The following is a 12,680-nucleotide window of genomic DNA, read 5'->3' as shown; positions in this document are numbered from 1 at the left end:
TCTGAGGCTCAGAGTGTGTCTTGGAAGGCCAAACTCAGTCTGAAAGGACGTGACAAGTGTGGTTATGATGGGTACAGAATCCCATTCGCACACTGTCGGATGAACACATTTGCCTTATGATCACACTGAAGCACCGATACAATACAAAGTCCACGCATACACTGAATGTTTTTAAATAGGGAGACTAAAACAACAGAACAGGTGCTTTCTAGTCTGATCCAGAGAGCTAATAGGATTTGAGCTTGAGCATGATTAAACATCAACAATACTGTACACAGACATAAGTAGGTCTGCCACAAGGTGGTGCTACACATCTGTCTGGCTCTGTAAAACTATCTTGTATGTTGTACTGTTTGTCCCACATACCAGCAACTGGACCAGGAAAGTTAGTTTTAGTTAGTTAAACTACAAAGAGCTGTTTCAATAAGACATTTAATAGTGTATGTGCAATAATACTGAAGATAATATAAGATTTGTGAGCTGTGTAACGCTGCACAAAAACAGTTTTGAGTTCTCCCTGCTTTTAGCCATGATTGTGCTGTTTCCATACAGGTGCAGGACTTATGTTATATGCTGCTGTGAAAAATGAGTCCACAGTGAGTAAAAGAAAAAAAAAAGCCAGGACACTGCTCAGAGATCAGAGGATTAAAACAAGTTCCTGTGGTGTCAGTGGAGTCTGAGGTGAATATGTCAGTGGCAGAAGAAGTATTATTTGTTATCTACACTGGAGTTATAGTGTCGTATACAGGCACATAGCTTACATCACTATTTCTGTTTATAAAGGTAAATACATTTAAAGTTGTCACCTATAGTTTAATGCAAAACATTTGTAAGTATTATTAATATTAGTATTATTAGTAATTAAAATTCTGATATCATTATACCATACCATACCATACATGTGTAAATGTATTTAGCTACTTTCCACCATTGGAAAATGTAGACAGCTGAAGCATTTACTCACAGATTATTTAGCTTGTGTGAGTATGTAGCATAAACTGATGCAGCACAGCATTTATAGCCTGAGATAAATTGCACTGCCAGTCCCTAGATGGGCCTTTAAAATACATCAAACTCAACACCAAATACACAAGAGACAATACAAGGACAAACTCAACTAAATATATGTACACAAAAATAAAAAAAAAACAGATCATTTATGGCAATACGACTGATCGCTCTTCAATAACTGTTTCAGTTTCAGTTTTAATGATCTCAGTCAGGATGAGTTTGAGTTCTGCAGGTACAGAATTCCACATGTTGATTCCCCCGAAGAGAAAAAGCTGTTTTTCCAAACGAGGATTTACATAACTGCACCTGACAATTCCTGTTGGATGCTCCTTGTGTTACTGACCCTGAGTACAGTGGAACCACAAGGTCTCTGAGCACCTGAGGAGCCTGATTATGTAAGCATTTATAGATGAGTTTAAAATTATTAAATTATCAAAACTGGACTTTATTTCTTAAGAACTTGGCAGTGATGTGATCTTATTGGCTTCTTTGTCGAGGATTTTCATCATAACATGCTTGGTTATTATAGATGCTGCCTGTGAACAAGAGGTTACTTAAATGTGAAAAGATCATAGAGTGCATGAAACTATTTGCTACATTAAATGGAAAGCAATCTCTGATAAGTATAATTGTATATTTTAACACACTTTTAGATGGAAATCTTATATAAATTCAAGATATTTTGCCTCTGAAACCTGCTGAATATGGGTAAATAAAGGTATAATGGTTTAAGTCATTAGCTTCCATCGAGGACCGAGCTTTGGAAGGAAGTCAAATTGACAGTTTCTTCCATGTGCGGCTAAATCTGAGTACTATATGTTGTACTTCATATTATAGTTTGTATTGCTTTGACTGCAAAATTAGAACTCCACAAATACTGCAGGATATTTCTCTTTTCCTTACTTCTGTGAGCATTTGTGTAGTCTGTTTCTCATTAGACTGAATGATAACAGCCTGGCTTTTAAGAGGTCAGCAGTAGGGGGTGTGAGACACCTAATACGATACTACATGGGGCTCACCTCAGCTTGAGAACTTGTTTATGTCTGAACCATCTGCTGTGTGCAGGAGGTCAGGCACTGTCAAGTCACAGAAGCATACAAGAAACCTTGACACGCTTCTGATATCATAACATGTGTTTACATGCTAATTTGGGAACAAGATAAAGTCACCCGCTCACCTCACTGGAGGCCCCGCTCAGAGGAGTTACACAAGTTCGCATCCATCAGGGATTTACAGTAAATGAGGATGTACTCTCTTGACTTATTTCATTATGGGTTTAAGTCACAGGTACCATCAGCTGTATTATATCCTACTCATTACATATCTAACTGTTGTTTCAAACTGACACTAAGATTAGAGCTATATAATCTATAATTATTATACATGTATAATTATGATTTATAGATAAATATAAAGAGGTACAAATTGATTAAAACTGATGTCGCAGTAACAAAAAAATGTGTTAAAGTAGCAAGCAAACATAATAAACAGCTCCAATAATGACTTTTCAAAATGTGAATTTGTTAAAAGAATATTCACTATCATAACATCCTATCCCAGAATATATATAGATAATGATACTAGTAAAATATAAAATTAGGATGAAGGTTAAATCAAAATCTGAGGTTACGACAAATCAAAAATGACCATAGAAATGCTCAAAGCGACATCAAAACAAAGACACTTACCAGGAGGTTACTGGAGGTGCTTCTCCAGTGGCAGAAGTAAACAAAGTGCTCTCTGAGTGGACAGTAGCCGTCAAGTCAAGTCTATTTGTGCTCTTTCCACTCAGGCTTTATCCTATTACAGTCTTTGCTTGATGTTGATGCCTGTTAATCCGGCATTCAACACGCTTGCTTTGCATAAGAGGTTGCTTAGTCATGTCAGACACATGCCACTGTTGACAAACAGGAAAAGTTTATTCATTCAAATCACAGGTGCCATACAGGTAAATCACACGAGGCTGTAATCTTTCTGCGCACATTTAAGATCAGACATATAATATTGTGCTTCAGAGGATGGGGAGAAATTAAATGGACTTTATGTCATATTGTCTCTCATATGGTGAGAGGTGCTTAAAAGCTTTTATTTTGTAGTAAAACAGTTACTATTTGTGCAACTTCAATATTTTGACGATCAAAGAAAGACTCAAGGTATTTTTTAAAAGAAAGTATTGATTTTAAGATGTCAAAACAGCTGTTTATGTGCAGAATATTTTTAGTTGTAATGTTCATAAGACACAAATATTGAAGCTTGCTTAATTAATATTGGCATGTCTATAAGCTATGGTGGCTTGGGTCCTTTGGGTGCACTGAAATCAATTCTTAAATGATCATTTACTGGGATATCCTTATTGCAACACACACACAGCACAGCACAATTGTAACATACACAGAAGTGGTGTCATCGCTGTTACTTTATATTATAGTGTTTGTCTTATTTGATTGAGGGAATTTGTCAGCGTGGGATTGTTATGAGTAGTTAAGTTAAGAAGAGATCACATAATCAGAGAGACTGTTTTGCTGGAGCTGAGCCATGTGCTGATCTCATAAGACTGCTAACTGCTGCAGAGCTGCATCCTTTCTGCTTTAACTATACAACCAACTATTACGCCTATGGCTGTATCCCTGAAATTCCTAGTGTTTCCCTGTGTTTCCAGTGCCCACTGTCTGTCTACCTCTGTTGGTCTTGTCTCGGTGCGTGTGTTGGCGTAGGTGTGATTCTCCTTCCTGGCTTCTGGCAAGGAACCTCAAAAAGAAGGAATAGTCGTTAGGTCACTGAATCTTGCTTTGGTGCCAGACTGTGGTGTCAGCTGTATAGAAATCAATGAGAGATGCATAAAGAAACACACTAAAACCCAACATATCTTTGTCGTATGACTTCTGATGAAGAAATGCTTCCAGAAAATGAAAGAACACATTTCAGAGAGTAGGTTGACCACTGATTCTGTCATTTTCTGATAGGCATTTCTTAATCAGAAGACATACGACGTAACAATAAAGTTGTTGGAACTTTTTAGCTTGTACAACTTATATTGAGTAGTCATACTTTACTTGGTAATTCTGTGGTAAATTTACAGTGTATAAACTACCAAAGGCTATTCTTAGATCTATACTCAGATGTAATCCAGAGTATTTTTGGAAAAAGGAAACATTCCTCTCAGTAGGAAGCTGTTTAGCATCTCCTCTCCTGATGGAATGTGGGGTGAAAGGGTTCCTCTGTCCCCGTCTCTTCACTGGTGCCCCATCTACCTAAAAAATGTGCCCTCTTTGCATGCTGTGACCCAGAAAATAGGGTCCTCACCGGTTAATAATCAAAACCAGCCAGCACTTCAGCTCAGTCTGCAGCCTCGCTGTCACCTTCGACACCTGGTTCCTATAACACTGCAGGGAGAAACGCTCTTCCCGTGTTCTCCCGTGGCTGACCTAAACATAAAACAGTTGACAGTAAAAAGGTCTGATACATTCAAGCAATCACTCACAGAGGCATAAACATAAATCACAGTAAACCATCTACGATTAAGAATTAATCCAGGAGAAACTATTTTTTGGTCAACTGCACTTTTTAGTTTTTGGAGAGTTTTACAAACTTCACTGTGCAGCAGCAGGTCCTTATAACCGGCTCTCAATGTGGGCTTGTGTTAAGTTTTGTGGTACGGATCAAAGCCTGAGCTGAAGAGATAAACAGGTGCAGGGGATAAACTGCTTTACAGAGACCTGAAGTAATGGATGAAACAGTTAAGGGCTGGGAACCAACAGGGCTGAGAGCTGTGTTGACTTTTGTCTATGAGGGAACAAGATTGGTGTTAATGATGTCTTAGTGTTGCTCCTTCAAGAAAAAAAGCTCAAAGGGGAGCGTGTAGCAGATATTTCCTCAGTTCAAAGTGCAGTAATGCTCATGCAACAATTGGAAACTCTATTTAACTTCATTGTAAACTAACAGCAGATGTTAAGAACAAAAAACGTACACTTGAGACTTTGTGCTATAGTCATTTGGGGGAACACGCAAAATTTAAATGTGTATAATTTAAAGCTGCTGTAATCAGAAATGTATAGGCTCTACGGAGATTTATAGCATCTTCCAGCTCATTGTTTTGGTTTTACGACTCAACTTTGCAGCCGTAACAGGCAACTGTTTTCAACTGAACAAGCTCTGACAAACCCACTATGCGTTGCCTGCTCAGCACTAAACGACAGAGACAGACAAGTTAGTGATTGTCGGAAGAATATAGTGAAGCATTTAGCAGCCCGATACTTTCTTCAGGAGTAGACAGAGACCAAAAACAGATAAAAGATGGTGAATATTGGACTTTGATTTGCCTGTTGGCCAGAAATATTACACTAAATGAATGATAATCTTGGACCTTGATGCGTCATATCAATTTATCAGCTTGTTGCTGCCTCCAAGTAAGTAATTAAGAAAGGTGAGTCTGATGTGCAGGATAAGAGTTTCTCCATTTTTGGATTTATTGTAGAAAGTGAGATTCCCACATCTTCTTGTATAATAAATCAGGTCTTGGTGAAACATGGCGGACAGACACAGCGTTGGTGGCAGAATCCTGTTCATTCTTATGGCCTGGTTCCAAAAATGTATCCACGGTTTTACAGCCACTTCTTTCACAATGTAAGCTTATGGGAAAAAGTCTTGGGCCACAGTGCATCAGGTGATGTTGTAATTACACGGTTTGGCCTCTATGAACATTGCCTTCAAAGCCTGGCGCTCTTCCTGGGGGCTTGGCAGTGTCTGTATGGAACTGTGAGAGCTGACCAATCAGAGCAGACTTGGCTGGAGGTGGGTCTTAAAGTGACAGGCACTGAAACAGAGCATTCAGATAAAGGCTGAATAGAGGTGCTGCAGCAGTGGACAGTATGAGAAAAATAATGTGTTTATTGAACATTGAAGCATGTAAACATTTTCTAGTAGACACCTAAAATAAAAATATGAACCTGAAAATGAGTTTAATATGGGAGCTTTAAGCATTTTTAGATAACTGTATATTTGTAAACTTCATTAGACAAATTACAGTATAAAAGCAGCCAAAACAATAACATTTCAGTACACATTAATTTACACTTAGGCTGGTTGACTGTTTTCCTGCACTCACAATAAAAATCCAGATATGTCACAGAAGAAACAATCAAGTGAAACACTAAAATATCCCAACATCCCTCACTAATTTAAGCAGTGTATGTCTACACGACAAAAAAACGACACATGGATGCTTTTATTTTGACATCCACAGCCCCACATGTTGCTTTCTGTTCATCTGTAAGTTATGTCTGTTTATCGTTCATACAATGCAATATAAAGAAGCTTATTCAGCGTAACTGCGGGCTGTATATGTAACACACACACACACACACACACACACACACACACACACACACACACACACACACACACACACACACGGGGCAGGGGTGCAGGCGGTGCGCACAGATGTGGGAACACGTGGTTTCTGCAGGCAGCCCTACGGGCGCACCACTTCCTCTCACGTTTGGATTCCTGCACTTTTTTTGAGTGTCTCCGGTTACTGCTGCGGGTACCACAGAGAGCTGAGCTGGACCGGGATACATCCTCACCTCTGCATCTCTCCAAACTACCAGACAAATAACAAGTTTCTTTCTCTCGCTCTTGCAACAAAGTTCAGTGCCTCTTTTTGCTGCAGCGTCTGAGGGGCGACCCTGAAGTTACCTGCGCTGTAGGAGATCCTCCCCAGAGTGAAGAGTCACGGATGGAGCTCTGACTTGTTATTTGTCACTACTCCACAGAAATAACAGTGGATATTGGGGGAAACTCGCACATCCAAGGTGCCGTGCGCTCACAGGGAGCTTTTGGGCGCATGCCACTGCGATGCTGTGGATGTAACTTCAAACAGCAGCTTCACAACGGTAGAGTCCTGTAAGCCACAATGAAAGGTAGGCTCATTAAGAGGCATACATGAGGAAAAAACATCACAGCTGATCATTTGATCTATTTTCTGCACGCACAACACTCCTCTCGCGCTTTCTTTGTCACTTTTCTGCCTCTTTTCCCTCTCTCGGTCTGAGACGCGAGGAATGCGTGGGCTACAACTCGCGTCTGACATCTGGTTTCAATTAAGGGACTCTGTTTGGGATCTTTTGCATCTGGTCGCTGCTGCACATCAAACACTAACCTACACTCACAGAAATATGCACAACGGAGCCAAAAAAACACGTGATTGCAGCTGCACCAAGAGAGCAAGCTTTTTAGTCAGTTTGTCCTCAAATGTGAAATTATTTGTGCTTTTAAGCTGCTTTCTTGGTATTTTTACGTTGCTGCGGCGTGCTTCAAAAGTTTGCTTGGGCTTCAAGAAATCCAAAGCACAGAAGGAAACACTGAGTCAGGCTTAAGTCCCGTACATGAACAGCTTTATTGTGGCAGGCTGTAACCCTAATGTCTGGCTGCCTTTCAACACATTACATAAAATAAAAGAGAGCACAAAGTGCGTGAGTCACGGTGGTCAGCGGGCAACAACTCATACTTTTAAATAAAGGTTTAGTCAAAGTAAACAAATAAATATGATTCTCCTGTGGTGACATTAAAACCGTGCGCGTCATCCTCACCCACTTACAAAAGCACTTGATAGGTCAGCAGCCTCTTGTTACCCTGTGTAAACACTACATGACTCCCGCCACCCTGTGGCCCATCTGAGAATACTAACACAGAGCTGTGCATTGTGGGCATGAATATAAACAGCCCTGCGCTCTCACAGTGACTCTGTGATGTGACTGGCATGTCGGCCACTTCCTGTTACTACTGTGAAATTACAGTGAGAGGCGACGAGACATGTAAACCATGATGTTGTTGTTTTTGGAGGAATGCAGGAATGCTGTTGTTTGTTTTGTCTATGTGATTTATTTGTCGTTTGATGTTTTCCTTTAAGGACCTGGGCAGCACTGTGGACACCTCATTTAGTCATTATCTACTCACCTACATGCTGATGGAAGGTCAGAAGAAGTTTTGTAGTCCACAGAACATTTCTGGAGCTAGAGGTAGATGGGGACTTGTTTTAAATTGTGAAAAAAGCAACCGAAAAAAACATAAAATGTCTCCATACAGCTCGTCTACGGAAGCCTCAAGATCCCAGATTGATTTGATATGACTTTATTTACACTGTGGACACATGGTTGTGCGTGTATAGGATTTAGCGTTATCTAGTATCGAGGCTGCAGACTGTAACAGCCTCCCCTACGGTGGCTGCTAAAAAAAAGGTCCTCTCCAGAGCCAGTGTTTGGTTTGTCCATTGTGGGCTACTGTAGAAACATGGCATACTCCGTGGAAGAGGGCCCGCGCCCTCTGTAGATAAAAGGACTCATTCTAAGGTAACAAAAACACTGACCTTCAAGAATGAGCTAGATTTCATCAGAAACTAATGACTATATTTCAGTGTGGGGCAGGTGTTAACTATATTTTGAAACATAGGCATTAAAATGCTGTTTCTCCAAGAGTTATGTGTAATTTAATCTGAAAACAGTTAACTTTTCAGCCCAACCTAGCCCAGTTTTAACCCAGGTGCCCCGTGTTTTGACCTTCAACATTAGATCAGCACTCACTGGGGTCTGTTCATCTCATGTTGAGCAATCCCTCTTCAGTATTATGGCCCCATGCAGCAATATTCATCCCAACATCAAAATAACAATGAGTTTAATCATCCGTCTACTTTCAAATCCACTCAGTTTTCACCCCCTTTGGGTAAAATGTGATGAACTCCATTTCCCCGAATGGCTCTTTAGAAGCCAGACACACTTACGGTAAAATTACCATTGTGATGGGACACAATAATGTTGCTTGGGAACACAAACAGGAAACAGGGTATCGGGGGTATTTGAAAGGCAAACTCTTCAAGTAAGATGTGGTTTTTAGATTTTTTATTTTTTTTTACAACTGTTTGGATCATTCTTGTCACCTCTTAGCTCACTCTGCTCTCTGTCATGACTGTTTCAATGCCCAGAACAGTAATTTATGAGTCTTCACAGACAATTTAGTTCAGGACGAGGCATGCAATACACCACAAAAAAGACAATCTGCTTTCTTCCTTCACCTGTTTGCACTATAATTAGCTTTTCTATGCCTCTCTGATGGACAGCGATTACTCTCATCTTGCCACACCTCCCTGCTTTTGGCATTATAGAAGAAGAGATCTTCTGTTTTTCTCAAGGTCTCCGGGACGTGTGGTGTTTCTTTATTTTTACTGGCCATGGCTGATGACAGAAAAACAGCTTTGAAGTTGGCAAAGTACTTTCCCACAGGCATGAGAGGAGCTTGAAAGGAGACGACACTCAGGGACTGTCGGGCCATGGGAGAGGGAGTCATCCCACCGAGTCAAAGAAAAAGAGAGTTTACTTAAAGGACTGAGCGAGTCTGAGTGAGACAGGGTGTATGTTTTGTTTAATATGAAATGCTGCACAAAAAATGGCTTCAGTGGACTGTGAAACCGGGACGAAACAAGTCCTGTATCATAAAATTGATTGAAAAGTCAATTCTTGACCTTGGACAGCAGTTCACAGTCTTCATCAGCAGGATAGTTTACTGCTTTTGCCAAAAAATGAGAAAATTCTATCTGCTGACGTGGACTTTGACCTCAGATTTCTTTCTGTCTGAGAATTTAATTTATTTAGATGCTCAGATTCTTATGTCATTTAATGAATTAGTGCCCCGGTCTCTTGTTTCGTAGCTCTTTGTGTTTCATTTAACATTCATTTATTTCTTCTTCTGTGTTCTCCCTCCAGACGACTTTGCTGATGAGGAGGAGGTGCAGTCCTTTGGTTATAAGAGGTTTGGTGAGTATCAAGTGACCTCTTCACTTCCAGCTGTGAACTTAAAGGACCACCTTCACTGGTTCAGTGTTACACCTCAGTGATTTCAAATCTCCAAATTATTGCATAAAGAATATTTTCTTTAAATACAGTATTTTGCTTGGCAGTGACCCACGGACAATAATCCACAAGGTTAAAAGGCCACACCTCATTTCCCAGAAACTAACTTATTTTTGGCTGCTGCTTTCATTTTCATTTCTGTTGTAACAGCAGTGGGGTACAGTGGAAAGAGTAACCGCAGCATCCTGGGTGTTCCTGAACGGTCGACTGACCTTGCAACCTTATCAGCATCTCAGTGTACTTTTGTTTCACTGGGTGCAAAACTGCACATAATAACTTGGTCAGAAACCAAAAATATCACTCTCGGCTGATTTCCTCCTGTGTGTCAGCCTCTCAGACCCAATCTTTCCAGACAGGTTCATAATCTCACCCGCTCATCAGGCAATAAAAATTACACCCTTTGGCCAGATGTTGGTAACTCCCCAGCTGTGTGTAGCACCTTCAAAAATGTTATATTAACACATTCCTCGAGTTAAGACGGATCTTCTGACACGAGCCACAACCATTTCCTCCAAGAGGGATTTTAGCAGAATATGCAAAACCCACTTTTGAAAACTAATCCAAGGTTTTTGCCTGTGTCTGAAATGTCTGTTAGGGTTAAGCAGCAGCAGTTATTAAAGAAAAAGATAATTTTCCATTTAATATGATTGATTATAGTACTTAAGTTGCAGCCTCCATTAGCCAATCATGCAATTTCTGTAGCCGCATAATGCTCTTGAGTGTGCCCAAGTTTCCTGAAGCTTGGTCCTTTCCGTAGACAGTATAATAAGTGGATGGAGCTTCCGGGTCTGAAAAATGAGACCGACGCGGCCTTTAACCTGCATTCTTTCTAATAGCCACAAGGGGGCTAAAAGATGATAAAGTCGCCACCGCCGTATGTCCTCAGGTTTTCAGTGAGATCCAATCACCATGTCCACCTGCTCTTTCAAATCTAACGGCTCCAACAAACAAAGATGCTGATCGCCATAATGCCAAACTACTATTTTCTATCCATACAAGTCTTAATATGGCATAAATACAGATAATAACAGGCTTGTTTTTTTATTTTAGGCCTATTACACTTGAACCATCAAAGATAGAACAAGATGTTCTGTAACTTCTGAGGGGATGTGACTTCTTTTGGATTTTTGGCCTCGAGCTTTACAGTTTAATTCTGTATCAATTTCTTGGTCTACAAGAAACTCAGCGACACATGAAGTCAAAAAAGCTCCACTTCCCAGGTGTAGAAGTGCCGGGTCCATAGAGTTAAACACTCGAGACTTCGGCTAACTTCCGGTTTAGCACCCGGCTACCTTGAATAGAGATAAAAAGATTTGATCATGCAGCTCCTCTAAACTTTCAAAATGTTATTGGACAAAATGGCTCAAATTCTGATAGTGAAACAAGTCATGTCATGGGGGGGTTGTGACACTCAGAAAAAATAATCCCCCGTTTTACTTCTTTCACAATGTAAGCTTATGGGAAAAAGTATTTTTGGACCCCAGTGAATCAGTGACGTCATTGCACGGTTTGGCCACTACGAAAGTTGGCTTCAAACCCTGGCACTCGTCCGGGGGGCTTGGTCGCATGCAGCACCAAATGTCATATAAGTCACAAATACCTTGTCTTTATGTGTCTGTGTTATACACCCGCCAATCTACGCTGACCATTTGCTTAAATTCAATGACTGCCACAGCTCCTAGACACTATTATTTGCTACTCGCAGCTATATAATTTCTCTCTTTGACTGCATAGCTGTGAGGAACCATAACCTCAGTGTGATGTATGAGAGTCTCCTGATGACTTTCTCCTGCTTCTGTCCCAGAACACAGATCAAGTTTCAACACTGTGGGTTGAAATGGTCACAGTGGTCCCTCTGGTTTTAGAGGTGTTTTAGAGTATGTGTGTCATCCGAGCGCTCAGCGGTCGTATGTCAGGAAGTTCGGGTGCAGTGGGAGTCCACATTGTTTGTCGTCACGATCAATTTACACATGTGCACACGTCTTACTGCCTAATCCCTGAATGTATGTGTGTGTTTATCCGAATGACTTTATAAGAAGAGGGGAATTTGGATTTTCTGGCTTCCAAACCAAACTTTTGTGTAAGAAAATATGTGATTCAGACAAGATTTACAGACTACATTATTTATTCTTAGCATCTGTACCTCCTGCTCAACTACTTGAACTATAGCCCCCAAGCAGCTGTGTGGGACCAAGGGTTAAAGGAAGTTGACACGTCAAAACATTTCAAAATGTCAATGAAACTTCTCAAATAAAACAGCAAGATCATTGTGTAACTGACAATACAGATGGTTGACAAATTAAAGAAAAACCCAAGGTCTTAGTAAGGTTTTTGGGACTGTTTAGAGTTCCTTGGCAGAGATTCGTCGTGTCTCCTGCAGAGAGAAAAAAATAAATTTCATCCAGAAAATATTTCCTCACTTGGTGTTTTGATGATGGTGGTGAAGAGCACGTTGCTTCACAATCTTCCATAGTTTTGCAGTAGGGTTGAGATCTGGTAACTTATACCAGGCATATTTTAACTACTCTCGTGTGTGTGGGTTAAGTGTGGAGCTAGAAGCAGGAGGTGATTAGCTTAGCTTAGCATGAAAACTAGGGGCAGAGAGAAACAGCTACCCTGGTGGAACAACAGTCAACCCGTCTGCCCGGCACATCTATGCAACGTCTCCAGTCACTACGTCAGACCGTTGTAGGGTGTGTTGGTAAATATTCTAAGTGCAACTCTCAATGGGAACATTCAGCACTGTTGGAATAAACAATTTACTTATTC

General features: G+C 40.6%; 1 protein-coding gene across 1 annotated transcript in view; it reads left to right on the top strand.

The window, feature by feature from the left end:
* Positions 1-6,921: 6,921 nt before the first annotated feature.
* Positions 6,922-12,680, top strand: part of colec12 (collectin sub-family member 12) — a 33,639-nt gene continuing 27,880 nt past the window's right edge. The window contains exons 1-2 of the mRNA XM_073491168.1: positions 6,922-6,929; positions 9,765-9,815. Of these exons, the coding sequence (XP_073347269.1) occupies positions 6,923-6,929; positions 9,765-9,815 (58 nt within the window). The 5' untranslated portion in view covers position 6,922. The remainder of the gene's footprint in view (positions 6,930-9,764; positions 9,816-12,680) is intronic.

This window comes from Pagrus major, chromosome 21 (genome assembly GCF_040436345.1).
Source record: "Pagrus major chromosome 21, Pma_NU_1.0".
NCBI lineage: Eukaryota > Metazoa > Chordata > Actinopteri > Spariformes > Sparidae > Pagrus > Pagrus major.
Note: the sequence above shows the minus strand (reverse complement) of the source record. Positions and strands in the feature narration are given on the sequence as shown.